The following is a 17491-nucleotide window of genomic DNA, read 5'->3' on the forward strand; positions in this document are numbered from 1 at the left end:
TCCTCGGCCATGCTCACTTGCTCTGGCCCCTGACCAGGAGGTGGGAGGACACATGTGGCAAGGCCACAGTGCCACAGCAGTTGGGGTAAAGTTTCTGTGGCCTCTGCCTCTAGTTTGGCTGCCGCAGGGGAGGGGTCCTGGCTTGTGGGGAAGGCCTGGGGCTGCCGCAGAGAGGGGCACGGGACAGGCAGGCAGGCAGGCAGGTGCGGGCGAGCAGCCTACCCACCCCACACTCCCCCAGCTTTTGTCTCTGTCACACTTGGGCTTGTAAGAGGTGCCCTATGCTTGAGAGGACACATGAGCAAAGGACATGGCTGTCCCTGAAGACTTTGTCTTGGATCCTTGGGGCGGGCGGTGGGAAGATGCTGCTCTGTCCCCTTCCTGAGACCTGGCAGGAGTGGCTGGGAGCCTGCTTCCTTTCTGAGTTTGCTGGAATTGGGTGGTTTGAGCACAGAAGTCACCAGAACAGAGAGAAGCAGGAAGGCTCTGGGTCCCAGAAGCCTGTGCCCAGGCCCGTTTGCCTTAGCCTGGAAATTCTGTTTGTGCTTGAGCTGCAGGGGAGGTGACCCTTCTGCCCCTTCCCTGATCCCCTCCCTACTACCTGACAAGTGAAAAAGGGGGCAGATCTGAGGTCCCAGAGAAAAAGCCCAGGTCTGCAGGGCAGCAGAGGCCTAGCCTTTGCCTTTACTGCAGGCTGAGGCCTGGATTCTCATGGGGAAGGAAGGGCCTCTGGCCTCTGGCAGGTGGAGGGGCCCTCTCTCTTTGTGCCTACAAGAGCATCCCCACCCCCATCCCCCCAGTCTCTCATCAGGCTCTCCAGAGTCTTTTGTCTAAGAGAAGCCCCGGGAATGGTGGGTGTGGGGTGGGTGGGGGGAGCTTTGTCAGGGTCGTGTCCAATGGTCTCTCCAATGGTGAGAAGCCAGAGTTGCTCAGAATTGAAAATTCTCAAAGAGTGAGCACTCTTTGACCCAGCTGTTCCTTTTCTGGGAATTTATCTTGGGAATGTGCTTGTATATGTGGCAAAGATGTATGTAGAACAGAGTCCTGGGAGCAGTATTTGGAATAGCAAGATGCTGGAGACTGGTGTTCACCAGTGGGGGGCCTGATGGAATCAGTTAGTGTAGCCCCACAGTGAAGCCCCTACATGCACCTCTGCATGTGGCAGTTGGGACGACTTGCCCGTCAGCAGTGAGGGAGCAGGCGTGGGTGGCCTGCCGCTCAAATATTGGAGAGCAGACTCCCGTGCTTTCAGGCGTGGGTTGTGGCTGGTGCAGAGAAGCAGGCGGCAGGGAGCAGACTTGAGGGTGAGTTTTGGGGGACACTGCACTTTGCGTACAGGTTTATTACACCGTGTTTGTTCAGAGGGGGAGATGTAGCCAGATCTGGAAAGGCGTTATGGGGCAGGGGTGGGCTCCAGAGGACTTGTAACCAGGCATGCCCGGGCAGGGCAGGTAGCGAGCAGAATGAGGCCCCCGAGGCCAGGGGTGGGCTCAGGGCCCTGCCCTGCCACGGGGCACCTCAGTCTTGCGGGAAGAGATGGGAAGTGTGGGTCCCGCATGTCCAATTTCTGCTCGGTCCCCAAGGGCCAGTGCTGGCAGCCCCTGTGTCAGAGGCCCCTGTGCTCGGGGTCGCCCCGAGGCCCGGGCGCGGTGGCTGTTTGCTCCCGCAGAGTGTCAGCGCCTTTCTCCCTGCTGCCCCTCCAGGTACAGCCCCAGGAGCCCCGCCCTGCAGTCCGAGACCGTCCACTACAAGAGAGGGGTGAGCCAGCAGTTCTCTCTGCCCTCCTTCAAGATTGACTTCTCCGAGTGGAAAGATGACGAGGTAACCTTCTGCCAGGAACCCCTTTCCCGAATTCCCTTCCGCTTGTGGCCTGTCTGCTTGGACGAGCATCGGGGGTGGCTCGGTGGAGCCTGGACCGGAGAGCGGGGTCTGGGTCCCGTGGTAGCAGCAGTTACAGGCTCCTGTACCCGGCCTCGGGGCCCTGGGAGGGCCACAAGACTGCAGTGGGGCAGGATCCCTTCCAGCCTGTGGTTCTGTCACTGGGGACGGTAGTTATGTCACATGAAGGATGGTGATCGAAGCTTTGTCTGTAGTAGCAAAAGAAATGGAAACAACCTGTATGTCACGATGAGGGGATTGCTTATTCCCTTGTGTTAGGGAACCACATACATGTGTATATAAAGTGAGGCACCGTGGCTCATTTCTTTTTTTTTTTTTAATCTTTTTTATTTTTTATTTATTTATGATAGTCACACAGAGAGAGAGAGAGAGAGAAGCAGAGACATAGGCAGAGGGAGAAGCAGGCTGCATGCACCGGGAGCCCAATGTGGGATTTGATTCCGGGTCTCCAGGATCACGCCCTGGGCCAAAGGCAGGCGCTAAACCGCTGCGCCACCCAGGGATCCCCCCGTGGCTCATTTCTATGACGGGATGCCACGCAGCCTTGGAGCAGGTGAAAGCCATCTGTGTATACTGTGCAGACTGACGTGGAAAGCCCCCTCTGCGCTTGGAAGAGTTGTTGCAGACAGATACTGTATTTCACATATGCGACAAGAAAGATCGTGGACTGTGTTGGGAGGTGAAGTCCACGCCATGGTGTTTGCTCTTGGCCGTGTGTGTGCTTGCTTGTCAGGGTGCTTCGATGGCAAGCAGCAGAAGCTGCCTCTGTGTCACGTCAGAAAGCCTTCTGAAAGAAGGATGGGGCCGTTAGAGTCACAGGAAAAGCCGAGCAGCCAGTCCCTGGGGACCCCTCGCCCCCAGTCCATTCCATGAGATGGTTCCATCCCTGTGTGTACACGCTCCCGGTTGGGATACCCAGCATGTGCATGTGGTCCTGCCCCCATCCTGGAATGGGGGAAAGGTGCTCTCCAAAGGAGGGGGCTGGGTGGGCAGAAGGGGGTTGAGCAGACAAATGGGTGCCCCCATCCTGTGGTCACTTGTGGGGAGGGTTGGGCTGAGGCTGCACTTCCGTTTGGTGACCTCTGTTCATAGTATAGTCCCTTGGCTGGCATTTTGCAAATTTGCAGATGTGCTGAATCAGGCCTGCAGTTTGGGTTCCCAACTCCCAGTGAGGTCAGTTGTCCTGGGGGCACACTTGGCTCCTCTGCCAGTCTGAAGTACCACATGGGGCATACCCTGTCCTCCCTTAGAGCATCAGGAGCCTACATTCCAGCTTGTCAGCGTGTGGCACAGTGGGCATGGCAGGAGTGGTGGCAGGCGCAGAGGGTGTGGTAGGTGGCCACTCGGGCCTGTCTGGTATGGACTTATCCTGGGACTCCTTCCTTGTCTTTGCCTTCTCTGATTATCACCTCAGCTTGTGTGTTCTCAAAATCAGCTCACTTCGTCTTTTATGTTTCTTTTTTTTTTTTTAATGCAATAGAATACACGTAAAATTTAGCATTATGACATTTAGCATTGTCCTGAAAGCCTATCTCTGTAGTTCCAGAACATTTTTGTCACTCATAGCAGGAAATTCTGCACCCATTAAGAGATCACTCCCATTTTCCCTTCTGTTACATGTTTTTTTTTTTTTTTAAATTAAAAAAAATCTTTTAGGACACCTCGATGGTTCAGTGGTTGAGCATCTGCCTTTGGCTCTGGGCGTGATCCCAGGGTCCTGGGATCGAGTCCCACACTGGGCTATGCACAGGGAGCCTGCTTCTCCTTCTGCCTGTGTCTCTGTGTCTCTCATGAATAAATTTTTTAAATCTTAAACATTTTTTTTTTTTTTTTTTTTTTAGAGAAGGAGAGAGAGTGCGAGTAGGAGAGGGGCAGAAGGAGAGGGAGAGAGAATCCCAAGCAGAAACCCTGCTCAGTTTTCAGCATGGAGCCTGACTCCGTGCTCCATCCCACGACCCTGAGATCATGACCTGAGCTGAAATCAGGAGTGGGTCACTCACCTGACTGTACTACCCAGGCACCCCTATTACGTGTATGTTTGTTTATTTGCTTGTTTCTTTCCTTTCTTTTTTTTTTTTAAAAGTAGGCTCTAGTCGGGGCTTAACTCACGACCCTGAGATCAGGAATCACGTACTCTACCAATACAGATAGCCAGACACCCTGTTACATGTATTTTTAAATGGAAATTTTATCAGTTATACTGTAGTTGGGAAACTGCTAAGCCTTGCCATAGATACAAGGTCCCGGAAGTTAAGCTTTCTGGAGAACGAGGTGTCATTCCATCCTCTCACGGTGTTGCTGCCTGCTAGAGGTGCTAAAGCGGACGTTGGCAGGTGTTAGAGGCCTGACAGACGTCAGGCACCAAACCCAGATTTTTCCTCAACCAGGGCTTCTCAGGCTCAGTGCTGTCGACCCTTGGTGCCCGGGCCATCTCCGTGGTGAGGGCCATCCCATGCACTGTGGGATGTCGAGGACCCCTGGCCTCTACCTGCCAGGTGTCAGGAGCTCCCCCTCCCCCGTGTGAGAACCAGGGACATCTCCAGACACAACTAGGTGTCCCCAGGCCAGCCACCCTTTAGCCATTTCCCCTGGACTTGCCTATTTACACTTGATCTTAGCCAAAAGGCCGAGAAGTGATGGACTTGCCTATTTAAAGATGCACAGTGGTAATGCCTGCTTGTGGTAAATGTGCAAACTATACAGAATTTGTGAGGCAGAACACCCCCCAGTTGAATCTCCTTCTCCAGAGGTACCGCTTCTGACAATTTAGAGTATATATTCCAGACTTTTTCCCCACATGCATTTGTTTGTTGTAAAGATGTGGTCGTGCTGTACAAATATTATCCTGTAGTTATTTTAAGCATCTCACCAAGATAGAATTCCCGTACTGCAAAATTTACCCTTTATTTATTTTTATTTTTATTTATTTATTTGTTTGTTTGTTTGTTTTTGCAATTTACCCTTTAAACTGCACAGTTTGGGGTTATTTACCAGATAGATGATCCCTGACTTAAGATGGTTCGACTTATGTGATTTTTCAACTTCACGATGGTATAAAAGTGACAGGCACTCAGTAGAAACTGTACTTCGAATTTTGAAGCTGCCTCCTCTGCTGGGCTGGCGGTGCATGGCTTGGTTGGCCCCGCGGTCACGAGCATCGGCGACTGGCAGACTGACCAGGGCCGTCTCTCCTGCCATTCTGTTTTTCCCTCTCAGTACGGTGTCCAGTACATTCCATGAGTTGCTCAGCGCTCTTTTACGGAATAGGCTTTGTGTGAGGTGATTTTGCCCAGCCGCAGGCTGCTGTAAGTGTTCTGAGCATGTGCCTTAAATGCATTTTCTACATCTGATGTTTTTAACTTACAAGGGGTTTCTCAAGATGTAACCTTATTGTAAGTTGAAGAAGATCTGTATTCAGACTTGTGCAGCCATCACCATCACTGAACTCCAGGACATTTTTATCACCCCCAGAAGAACCGCCGTGCCCATCAGCAGGCACTCCCCAGCCCTCCCTGGATCCAGCCCCTGGCCGCTGCTCATCTCCTTTATCGCCCACTTTGGATTTGCCTGTTCTGGATGTTTCATAGCAACAGGGTTGTACAATATGTGGCCTTTTGTGGTTGGCTTCTGTCACTGAGCACCGTGTCTTCATCTGTGTTGTAGCAGGTGCTGGTACTTTGTTCCATTTTGTGTCTCATAATAGTTCACTGTGTGGTTGGACCACATTTTGTGTATGTCTGTCAGTGGGATGGGCATTCAGGTTGTCTCCAGCTTTGGGTGGTTACAAATAGCGCTGTACAAATTTTTGTCTACAAATTCTTGCGTGGATGTATGTTTTCATTTCTTTTGGCTGTGATTTGCTTTTTAATTTAATTAACTTATGTTTTTTTAAGATTTTATTTATTTATTCATGATAGAGAGAGAGAGAGGGAGGCAGAGACACAGGCAGAGGGAGGCAGGCTCCATGCAGGGAGCCCGACGTGGGACTCGATCCAGGGACTCCAGGATCACGCCCTGGGTGCTTAAACCGCTGAGCTACCCAGCCTGCTCTAATTAACTTATTTTTTAAAATTATTTATTTTAGAGTGGGGCAGGAGCAGACTAGGAGGGAGAAGGAGAAAAGCAGACTCCCTGCTGAGCCCTCAGGACCCTGAGATCACAACCTGAGCTGAAATCATGCGTCAGCTACTTAACTGAGTGGCCAACTGAGCTACCCACCCCCCCACACTTTAATTTTTTTTTTTAAGATTTTATTTATTCACGAGAGAGAGAGAGAGAGAGAAAGAGAGAGAGAGAGGCAGAGACACAAGCAGAGGGAGAAACAGGCTCCATGCAGGAAGCCCGATGCGGGACTAGATTCCTCGATCCCGGGTCTCCAGGATTATGTCCTCGGCCGAAGGCCGGCGCTAAATAGCTGAGCCACCCGGGCTGCCCCCCCCCCCCACTTTAATTTTATTTTTTAAAGACTTTTTAATAGTAGTTTCGGGTTTGCAGCACAATTGAGATGAAAGCAGAGATTTCCCATATACCACCTGTCCCCACAGGTGCATAACTTATTTACTAAATCATGCTGTGGACATCTTAGAGATGTCCTAGTGGCTGGAGTGGCTTCTTTGCTGGTTTTCCCTACCAAACCCATCACAAGCTTACATTTATTTTAGTGAGAACCACATCCCCCTCCTCTTCTGTCCTTTGCCTTTTCCCTATTTCCTGGTGTCCATCTGGCCTATGGCTTGCAAAGATCCTCGTCTGGAAGCTCCTTGTAGCGGGAGAGCCCGAGGGTCCCGTGACACGAGGCTCCCACTCGTGCTCGTGTCGGGGCAGAGTGAGGTCTGAGCTGGAAAGCCTGGGTGTGGCTGTTGCCAGTCTTTCTCCTGACCTGGGCAGCCACTTTTCCCTAAGAAAAGCCTATCTAAAGGCTCCTGGATGGCCCAGTCGGTTAAATGTCTGCCTTCAGCTCAGGTCATGATCCCAGGTCCTGGGATCGAGTCCTACATCAGGTCCCCTGCTCAGCTTGGAGTCTGCTGCTCCCTCTCCTGCTGCAGCTCCCCCTGCTTGTGTGCACGCCCTCTCACTCTTTCTTTCTGTCAAACAGATAAATCTGTAAAAAAGAAAAAAAAAGAAAAGCCTCTCTTCCCGTATTAAAAATGAATGCCTCCCTCAGACTGTGGGGTAGGCGAAGTCTCTGTCCTCCCCCAGTGTACTTAGCTCAACGAGTGACCTGGGTGCTGAGCTCTGGGGAGCAGGAATCTTAGGGGAGATGCTCCTTGCTCCCTGAGTCCCCACACTCCCTGCTTCTTCCTGTGGGATGCAGCTGTGGCACCAGCTGCGGGTGCACGGGCAGGGTCACCGGGTGGCAGGTGAGGGGTGACAGCTCCTTGGGTGGAGGCTTGGCGTGCCTGGACATTCCAGGGCAGTGCAGAGCCTGGGCCCTGGTGCCCAGGGAGGTTGGGGTCATTTACCCTTCTTGTCTGTCATGGTCTTCTGGCCTCAAACTGGGCCAGCCAGGGCTGATCTTCTCTCAGGCTTTGCTGAGTCAGTTGAAGGAATACGGAAGGTAGGACGCTGCCCTGGGCTCCCTGGACATGGTCACTGAGCTGTTAGAGGGAGGTGCGAGTGAGCCTGCTGCCGCAGAGCCTTCAAATGGCATCTGTGTCAGGACTTTTGGTTGAGTGACAGAAAAAAACACACCTCAGTATGACTTAGAAAGGAAAACCAGGAATTTATTGGCATAGATTCTGAAAAGGCCGGATGGATGCCTTGGGCTTTCCTCCTGAGGCCCAAGTTGTCAGGACAGAGTCGCTCCATCACTGCTGGCCTCAGGCTGGCGCTCTGCAGACCTCGGGGTGCGAGGTAGTCTTGGCCTGGGTCCCCTGGGTCTGTCCTAGGCTGCGTACTCTCCTCTCTCGCTCTGGCTCCCAGTTGAGGCAGGTGCACTCTGTCCTCTGGCCAGACCACACGGATCCAGGTAGGACTGAGGTCGCTCCCAAATTTTTCCCCAAGGAAAGTTGGGGTGCTGCCACCTGAAGAGGGTTCCTGGATGCTAGACATTAGCCATCTGCACCTTTGCTCAGACTTGGTTAAGAGCAGTCTCGAGGGGGATCCCTGGGTGGCGCAGCGGTTTGGCGCCTGCCTTTGGCCCAGGGCGCGATCCTGGAGACCCGGGATCGAGTCCCACGTCGGGCTCCCGGTGCATGGAGCCTGCTTCTCCCTCTGCCTGTGTCTCTGCCTCTCTCTCTCTCTGTGTGTGTGTATGTGACTATCATAAATAAATAAAAATTAAAAAAAAAAAAGAGCAGTCTCGAGATTAGAAGCACCAAGAGTGTCTGGGGCAATAGCATGGCCTTTCCCAGGAGCGGGGAGCACATAGGCGGGCAAGGCCTGGAGGTGACCCTGGCCCGTTGCTCTGTCTCCATGAAGCATTGGGCAAGTTGTGCCACCTCTGTGGGCCTTGGTTTCCCATCTGCCCACTGGAGGTAGAAACAGTCCCTCTCTGTAGGGTGGCTGCAGGTGCATGAGGTCAGGTGTGCAGAGTGCTCACTGAACACGGTCTGTCTTTTGTGAGCCCCGTGTGCCAGCAGGACAGAAGAGGAGGGCTGGGGTCACTGCCTGCTGGTGGAGCCACCGCGCATGCCTCCTCAGACCGGTGTCTATTATCCAAGCACCAGCAAAACACCAACCGGCAGCTGGTGCTGAGGCTGCACTCAGGGTGCAAGGGAGGAAGAAAATGCAAGTCACTTGTGGCTTCTCAGGGCACTCCGTTGTGCCCTCCACCCCCCAGCAGCACTGGGGATTGTGGTCCAGCAACTGGCCAGAAGTGCAGGCGTGGGGTGGGCTCTGTGCACACAGCTCTGCTCCCCGTCAGGCTCTTACCTGAACCCTCCCTTTCCTGGGCTGAATTACAGCCCTCATAAGGGCAGTGCCTGCACGTCCCCCAGCGTTGACATTATCAGGATAACTTTAGGGCAGTAGTGGCAAGATGCCCCCCCGTGCCCCGAATTAGGGTGGGGAGGGCAGAAACAGGCTCACAGAGGGGCCCCTGTCCCCTGGGTAGCTGTGGATGACCGTATCTCCTGTTTCAGGTGGTCACTTCTCCCACGCCCCACGGGTCACCCCAGAACAAGGCAGGAGTGCAGTGAGGGACCCCTCCCTCTTCAGAGTTTGGATTTCTGTACTATAGCCCTCTACCCTGAGGCTGCAGCAAGCATGAGGCCTGGCAGGGGCCTGGAGGGCCTAAACACATCGTCCGCCTCCCTGCATGCAGAGTCCTGCGTTCCTGGGAATCCATGCCTTGTGCGTCTCTGTGAGGCCCTCCCAGACCACCTTCCTCCTCAGCTCTGCCGCCTGAAAGTGCGGAGCTTTGCGTGGCTGGTGCTCACTGTGTGTCTTCCCAGCTACCACGTGCACAACGTACCGCTTTTACCCCATCTCACAGACAGAGAAACTGAGGCTTGGGTGGTGGAGTCAGATTCCATCCCAGTACCTGGCCCCTCCTGGTCCCTCCTCCCACTGACAATCTGGGACCCAGAGGCAGTTTCTGGGCCTCCTCTTGCAGCCCTGCCTGGGGTGTCCTCAGCTGGTCTCCTCTGCCCTGTGGGTCCTGTCCTGGCTTGTGACCCCTGCTGGGAGGCGGATGTGGAGATTGTGCCCAGGTAGACAGATGTGGGGAGGAGAGCGGCCTTTGGCCGGGGAGCAGCCTGGAGCCACAGAGTAGGAAAAGTGCGAGCAGGTTTCTTCTTGTGCTCACCTGCGCGCCACATTGTGGCCACTTGCCTTCTGCTCTTGGTGGGGACAAGCCAGGCATGTTTCTTCGCAAGGCTGAACACCGGGTCGCCCGGAGCTCAGATGCCGTCCATTGGTGTGCGTGGAAACCTGAAGCGGGGCAGCCCAGGCATCCCTTGGCAGGCAGGTTGGAGAGTGGGGTCTGGATGGGCAGCAGAGGGGTGCAGCGAGGGCAGCCTTGGAAACATGGTACATGATGAAGGAAGCCAGACAGGAAAGGTAGGTGCTGGGAGGTCCTGCTCCTGTGAAATGTGCAGACCAGGTGAATCCGTGGACACAAAGTAGAGTGGGGCTGACCCCGTGGGGAGGGCTGGGGTGATGGGGTTGGGGTTCCCATGGGCATGAGGAGAGTGCTCTGGATGGTGGTGATGGTTAACCTGGCCTTACAGATGTACTTGATGCCGCTCAGTTACACAAATTGCCATTTTAATCACTTTTACCTATTTTGCCAAAAGAGAAAAAAAAAAGGTGCAGCTGGCTATCCTCCCTCGCCGTTTCGTCTGTCTTCGTGAGCTCTGCCGTGATGCCATCCTCACGGCACCTCCTCCCTCCAGCTCAGTCTGACTGTTCTCGCCTCCTTTTCTCCTCAGTTGAACTTTGACCTGGACCGAGGTGTGTTTCCAGTGGTCATCCAGGCCGTGGTGGATGAAGGAGACGGTGAGCGGCCTTTCCTCGTCCATCTCCCTTCTGGGTGTGGACCCTTCTCACCTCATTCAGCAGGGAGGACTTTATTCCCAAAGTGATGAAAGACGTTGACTCAGCCCACTTAGCGCATTTGGGGCCATGGGTTCAAGCCCGGAGCCGGCCGGCTGCTGGGTTCTGGCGTCCACCCCCCGTGGGATGATGGAAGACAGCAGAGAAGGGCACAGAGCAGGGCGGGCCGGGAGCTGTGGCTGTCAGCACGTCAGGCCACGCTGATGGGCTGGCTCAAGGCCTTTTCTCCTGCCAGGCTTGCTGGGTCTCTCTGTTGCTGCTACTGTAGGCTGCGGGCCCCCCGGCCTAGGGCATAGGACCCCTCCCAGCCGAGTCCTGGCTTCTCAACTGTGTCTGAATGTCCCCCCAGGCAGAGGAAGGCAAGCTGAGGACGATCCCCCCATGGGTTTTGGGCTCTCCAGCTGAGAGTATTGGGAAGTAGCAGCTAAGAAAGAGAGAAGCTCAGGGTAGGGGGCAGAAGAGGGGTTGAGGCCAGTTCTGACCGCTCCCTCCTCTCTCTTCCGGTAGTTGTGGAAGTGACTGGCCACGCCCACGTGCTCTTGGCCGCCTTTGAAAAGGTAAGTGCCGTCCTGCCCCTTACTGTGCCTGTGACCAGGGAGCATGGGCAGAGGGGTGGTGTTTTGAGACTAGAAGTCTGAACTTGGGGTCCAGGCTGGGCCAGGTGGGCTTAGTGCCAGGGGCTCAGGGCACGTGGCGGGCTCTCCAGTTACTCTGGGTTCCAAGGGGCTGTGCCTTGAGGAAGGCTTTTCAAAGGGTATCTGGTGTGCCCAGAGGGGCAGAGAGAAAAGACCTCCAGGCCCTCCTGGAGTCCCTGAGTTGGGGGTGCCTCACATACTAGAAGGTCGTTTACATGCAAGAATTCACATTACCTTCAGCCTGATGCGTATTTGAACTTGGGTGTTTGCCCTTTCTTCCACGCAGACCCGAGTCCCCAGTCTCCCCAGCTGTTCTTGCTCGTGGCCATGTTACATGGGGTGCAATGAGAATGGTCATCCCCACCGTTGTCTCTGCGTTAGGATGTCGTGGGGCCTGGGGACGGTCCCATTTGCCAGTCACTGCTGTTCATGGGGCCAGGCAGTTGTGTGTTCATGCAGCAAGCGAGTGCCTGGCTGTGTTGGGAACAGATCCCCTGCTCACCGAGCCCCTTGCTGGAGGTGGTGGGGTACATCCCCTGCTTGAGAATGTCATGACTGACAGCCCCACTCCCCAAGGCCCTTTGACCTTGGCCTGCACTCTGCAGATTGTAAAGTGTTTCCAGCACCAGCGTGTGGCCTGGCTGGACGAGGATCAGGGACCCCAGGAGGAAACCAGGCTCAGGCTGCTTCTTCTGGACTTAGCACCACACGTGGGCATCCTGCTGACCCCTCGTTTCCTCAGCCCGGTGTGTCCACGCGCAGCCTGGAGCGTGTTGAGGGCAGTGCCCAGCTCCTGCCTGTGATCTGGATCTTTCCAGACTTCCCAGGGAGTGAGGACAGCTGGGCCCAAGGCCCCTTTGGCACATGTGTCCCGTGCTCCCCTGGCCCCTGGGCTGTGGTGGTGCTGAGTGCCCAGGGTAGAGGTTGGGCGTCTCCCTCGCCAGCTGCGCTCCCCAAGCCCGGCCTTGTCGGAAGAGGTGGTAACTGTACTGTGTGCTTCTGTGGTGAGCGGGGCGGGCGGGTGATGGCAAACTCCGTCTGCACTTCCAGTTTAGAGCCCAGTGAGAAACTGCTTTCGGACGGTGTGTCTCCCCAGATGCCACCCAGCACATTCACCGTTTACCTTCTTTAGTTCTCAGACTTTTTAGGACTTTGGGCTTTCATTATACATATGCGTGTGCACAGTCTTCTCAGTGAAGCCAAGCCGTTTGGGGTTAGAAGTGGGCTGTGTCACTTCTTGCTGTCCAGGTACTGCTGCTTGCTGTTGGGGGGCTCTGGTCCCTGTCAGAACTTGCCCAGTGGTCATAAACCTGACTGAGCTTGAGAACTGCCCGAAGAGTTGGGTTACCTGGGTCAGGTGGTGCTCCCGGTAGTTTCAAGGCCCAGTCAGAGGGCCACGTTTGGAGAGACCTGGCCGGGCCCCGTCCTTCCGCTGTGGATGTGGAATGCCTGAGGAAGGGCCTTCAGCCTGCCAGGCAGGGCTGCTAAGTGGTACCAGCTTATAACTCTGTGTCTTTCTCCCTGGTAGCACGTCGATGGCAGCTTCTCTGTGAAACCTTTAAAGCAGAAGCAAATTGTAAGTCTGGTAGGAGAAACATTGTGACCCCTTTTGATATTAAAGACCCTCAAACACACTTACTGTCCAGAGTCGTCATCTGGGCTCTGGAAAGTCCGGATCTGCCCCTCTGTGCATGCGTGCGCCCGCCACGTCCCAGTATTGACTCGTAGCCCCAAGTTTCGCCCAGCTCAGTGAGGAGGGTTCGACCTCCTTAGGGCTAGGTGGGAAATGCAGCTCAGACCACTTTTGAGCACGGTGATGTGTGGTCACTGGTCACTCTCGTGCAGCTGTGATGGGTGGTTCAAAGTGACTTTTCCCTGGGGAGGGGGAGGGTAGGTGGAGAGGGTGTGCTTGCCTGGCCCGAGTGGAGGTTGGCTCCATGCCCCTCGGTGAGCAGAACCTTGGGCCCCCAGCCCCTGCCCTTCTGCCTGTGTCACTTGCTGGGCTGGGCTGGCCCGGGTACGCACCTCCTGGCCCCGGGCCCACTCGCTGAGGTGCAGGTGGGCAGAATTTCAAACCACACCTGCTCTGGGACCCAGGCCTGGCCCCTGGGAAATGGTGTTGGGCCAGGGGGGTGCAGCGGGGCTCCCAAGTGGGGCCGGCCAGTGCCCGGATACCTCTGTGTTCTCCAGGTGGACCGGGTCAGCTACCTGCTGCAGGAGATCTACGGCATCGAGAACAAGAACAACCAGGAGACCAAGGTTTGCGCTGGTGGTGACCTCGGCTGGGACTGTGGGTGGACCTCACTCTCATCTTCCCTTCCACCTGCCCGGGAGCCGACTCCTGGAGGGGCTTGCCTGAAACCCCCAGCCCTGGCCCTGGCCCCGTGGGCTAGTCCCCTGTGTGCCCTCCCCAGGGGACCCCAGGACCCCAGACTCCAGGTTTCTTTAACTTTTCAAAGGCTTTCACAGAGAAGGGCAACCTGGGTGGCTGGGTCGGTGAGTGTGCGGCCCTTGATCTTGGGATTGTAGGTTTGAGCCCCACGTTGGCTGTAGAGATTACTTAAAGATCATAATAATAGTAATAAATGAATAAATAGAAGAGTTAACAGAGCCTATGGGGCCTTTTATTCTTTTTCCAACAAATTCCCTGGCTTGTTAGCATCATTGGGTTGCCAGCCATTGCGTGGGCAGGGACAGCCTGGTGTGTGGGGCCCCTTCCCACCCCCTCAGGGTGAGCTCTAGTGGCCCCCGCCAGCGGCCCGCCCCCCAGCCCCCCAGCCCCGAGCCCTCTGCACACCTGTGGCCAAAGCGCGTGGCTGACGGAGCTGTGGTCTGGCGAGCATCGGCCTGTGCCTTTGTCATCATTTGAAAGGCACGAGTGACACTGCCATCTCTTAAAAGTTTCTGGAAGTCTTACACGCAAGCCTCTGTGACAGCTGGGACCGGCTGAAAGCCGGAAGTCAGGGCACTTTGGTCAGGCCCTTAGTCTCGGCGTGTTCTCTGTGTGCTTCATGTGTCAGCACCCCCTTCCACAAACAGCCTGGTGGTATGTGTTGTCACCTTCAGTGGCCGTGTGGCGTCTGTCATGCCTGTTCAGTGCCCTGATTTTACAGATTGCACACAAGCAGCGTTGCCGTTTGGAAACCAAGGGGCAAGGCTGGGTTCCGGTAAAACTTGATTTACAGAAACAGCTGGTGGGGCTGTAGTTTGCTCTTTTACAGGGTTGTCGTCTCTTGATCCAGACACTCATTTTGATTAGACAAGGTGGACTTGTCTGATTTTTTTTTCAGTTTCAACCCAGTATGTGGGCGCCCTCTGTAAGACATGCCTGTACTGTGGGCCTTTCCATGCTGCTCTATGGTTCTGGGGAATAGGAGGAAACGTGGGTTTTCTTGGTTTGGTGTGTGTGTTGGGGGCAGGCACAAGCCGGGTCTGAGCTCTGTGCCGTGTCCCCTGAAGATGGGAATACCTCCCTGCCCCGGCCTCTGCCTGTGGCCCTGGGGAGCCCGCTGACACTTGGACCCTCCGTGTCCCCACAGCCCTCGGACGAGGAGAATAGCGACAACAGCAACGAGTGTGTGGTGTGCCTGTCGGACCTGCGGGACACGCTGATCCTGCCCTGCCGGCACCTCTGCCTGTGTAACTCGTGTGCGGACACGCTGCGCTACCAGGCCAGCAACTGCCCCATCTGCCGGCTGCGTGAGTGGGGCCAGGGCTAGGTAGGGGGCTGCGGGCTGTCGCCTCCCGCCCCGGGCATAGCAAGTGGGACGTGTACTTGGCGCAGGTGGTCGGTACCCCTGGCAACCGCGCTGGCACGTGTGCGGCTCACATCCCCGAACATTAGACTTCGGGAGTTAACGGCGGGAACGGTGCCAGGGCAGGTGCTTGCCATGAACTTGGAACGGGACAGAAAGTGGCCTGTGAATCACACCTTTAAGTGTTACATGGACAATATTTTGATGTAAAAAACCAGTCCTGGTGAGGTGGACAGCCGACAGGAGTTCGTTTCCAGGAGCACTCCAGATGTTTTCTCAAAGTTAATTCTGAATCAGGTGTTCGTCCTCCAGTGGAAGGAATCCAGACATTCTCGGGGCAGAAGATCCCGCTGGATCGAAATTAGCGTCCAGCCAGTGGGCAGGTCTCAGTGGGAAGGGCCGGGCTGTGGGGGGGAGAGCCCGCCCTGGACTCCAGGGGTTTTCAGTTGTCGGATGCTGACGGCTTTTTGGAGAAAGTCTTCATGCTGTTTCACACCTTGGTGTGCCTGTCAGCCTCCGGGGGCGGCCTGGGGGTACCCGTGCCTCAGCCCGCGCTCCTGTACCAGCATCCGGCTGTGTGGCCGGATGGCTTGTCTCGTCAGTATCTTGGGGCTCAGAGGGAGCCTGTCCAGGGTCACAGCTGGTAAGGGGCAGGGTTGGGTCTAAACTAGTGGTGAGCTGTGTGCAGGGGTTGCAGGGTAGGCCGAGCGTGTGGAAGTGGAGGGGGAGGCCGTGGGGTTTGGGCGGTCCAGAGTCCAGCCCTGATGAGACCTCAGGGCTTGCAGGGGAGGCCGCAGAGGGCCTGTGTGCTGGCCCTGGAGGGACAGGCAGCAGGCCGGGTAGCCTCTCCTGGGTGAGGAACAGGCTGGGAGCAGGAGCTGAATGCCAGCCTTCCCCAGGGGCTCTGTGTCTGGTGTTCTCGGGTGCGGCATGGTGTGACGGCCCAGGGGCCCAGATGGGCTAGGGCATGGGCCCCTGGCAGGTGTGGGGGGCACTTGGGCTGGGTGAGCTGGGCCAGGGCCCTTGTCTCTGAGGCCTGCAGCCTGGGGCAGCCACCATCAGCGCTAGAGATGTGGGTGTCACTAGCAGGTGCTGGGACAGTGTGCAGCTGTTTACCGTGTGTGACCTTGTGCTTTTCATAAACGTTACGCTGTTTTGTTTTGTCTTTAATATTTTATTTATTTATTCATGAGATACACAGAGAGAGAGAGGCAGAGACACAGGCAGAGGGAGAAGCAGGCTCCCTGCAAGGAGCCTGATGTGGGACTCGATCCCAGTACCCTGGGATCATGCAGTGAGCCAAAGGCAGATGCTCAACCGCTGAGCCCCCCAGGTACCCTAGCATTACACTCTTATTAGGGACACTGATCAGGGTGACCAGTAGCTTGGTCCTAATTTATTTTCCCAATTCTTGCTGCTTCTGGTTTTGTGGTGTAGAGATTGTGCCGTCAGGGACATTCGCATACGTATGTTTACCTGTCCTTGGTGTAACTTCTGGGAGGAAATACCCGGTCGCCAGGAGTGATGCCGCCACCACAGTCAAGGGTGTAGTCCCGGGTTTGGCATGTGCGAGGCTGGTGGCACCCTCCCTGCTGCCCTGGAAGCTCCACCTGAACTGGGTAGTGCACTCCTGGGCTCCCCTGTCTCCCCTCTGGGGCAGTTTGGTGATCACTCTGTTTTGCCTCTGATTTGGAAATGTGGCTTGTTCTAGGACCACTGTGGGTGGGTGGGTGGCCGGCCTCCGTGGTTCCGGAACTGGCTGCCCCTTGCCTGATGGGAGCCCTTCCCTCTGCCACAGCTTTCCGGGCCCTTCTGCAGATCCGGGCAGTGAGGAAGAAGCCGGGAGCCCTGTCCCCCGTCTCCTTCAGCCCTGTCCTGGCCCAGAGCATGGACCACGATGAGCATTCAGTAAGTGCCTCTTTCTTCTGTGCTGTGGGGTGGAGGCCAGAGAACGGGGGGTTTCTGCAGGAAGCCCCTGCCCATTTTCAGTCTCTCAGTCCGGACGCCCTCAGGCTTTACCCTTGGTGTTAGGACAGCTTCGGCTTCCCAGTGGGGCTGCATTGGTCAGAGGCCCTGGGCCTGTGGCCAGAAGGAAGGGCATGCCCAGGCTGTCTGCTTCTCACTGCCTGCCGGCTCTCTGGGCCTCCGTCCTCATCTGGCCGAATGGGGTGACCCAGGCTGGGCCCAGGGAGCCCCGGGTCCTAAGAGTATTGTTGTTTTTCCCGAGAGCAAAGGCCATCTGACGGCACGCAACCCTCCATTGAGTTTGAATGTCTGTCACCATCATTCTACCAGGCCAGATAGCCAGGGCCACCGTATGGGTCCTAGGAGGTGAGGTCTCACCCAGTGGGTGACTATGACCTGTCCTCTCTGTCCACTGAGGGGGGCTGCCCAGCCTGGACACAGGAGAGCGCCTTGGTAGCCACCCACCTCACTTGCTTCCTGGGAAACCGCGAGGTGAGCTTGTTGCAGGCAAAGGAGGGGAGACAGACTCAGGCTTCAGGGAGAGAGACGGCTGTCTGGGTCAAGACATTGGCAGAAGATGGAGAGAGATGTAGAGACACAGAAAGAGAAGCAAAGACAGACATGTAGAGAGATGAGCAGAGACATAGTCACAGAGACATGGGGAGAGACACATGCAGAGAGGCACTAGGAGAGACACAGAGGAGACACAGACGGGGATGGGACTAGAAAAGTAGGTGCTGA

The 17491-nt window shown here is 55.8% G+C and overlaps 1 protein-coding gene across 5 annotated transcripts in view; it reads left to right on the forward strand.

The window, feature by feature from the left end:
* MGRN1 (mahogunin ring finger 1) overlaps positions 1–17491 on the forward strand; it is a 60814-nt gene that overhangs the window by 30987 nt on the left and 12336 nt on the right. For all 5 annotated transcript variants that reach the window (XM_055339733.1, XM_055339731.1, XM_055339729.1 and 2 more), the window contains exons 5-11: positions 1704–1821; positions 10272–10338; positions 10903–10952; positions 12559–12606; positions 13221–13289; positions 14570–14729; positions 16584–16693. In XM_055339733.1, coding sequence (XP_055195708.1) covers positions 1704–1821; positions 10272–10338; positions 10903–10952; positions 12559–12606; positions 13221–13289; positions 14570–14729; positions 16584–16693 — 622 coding nt within the window. The remainder of the gene's footprint in view (positions 1–1703; positions 1822–10271; positions 10339–10902; positions 10953–12558; positions 12607–13220; positions 13290–14569; positions 14730–16583; positions 16694–17491) is intronic.

Source organism: Nyctereutes procyonoides, unplaced genomic scaffold (genome assembly GCF_905146905.1).
Source record: "Nyctereutes procyonoides isolate TBG_1078 unplaced genomic scaffold, NYPRO_anot_genome, whole genome shotgun sequence".
Lineage (NCBI taxonomy): Eukaryota > Metazoa > Chordata > Mammalia > Carnivora > Canidae > Nyctereutes > Nyctereutes procyonoides.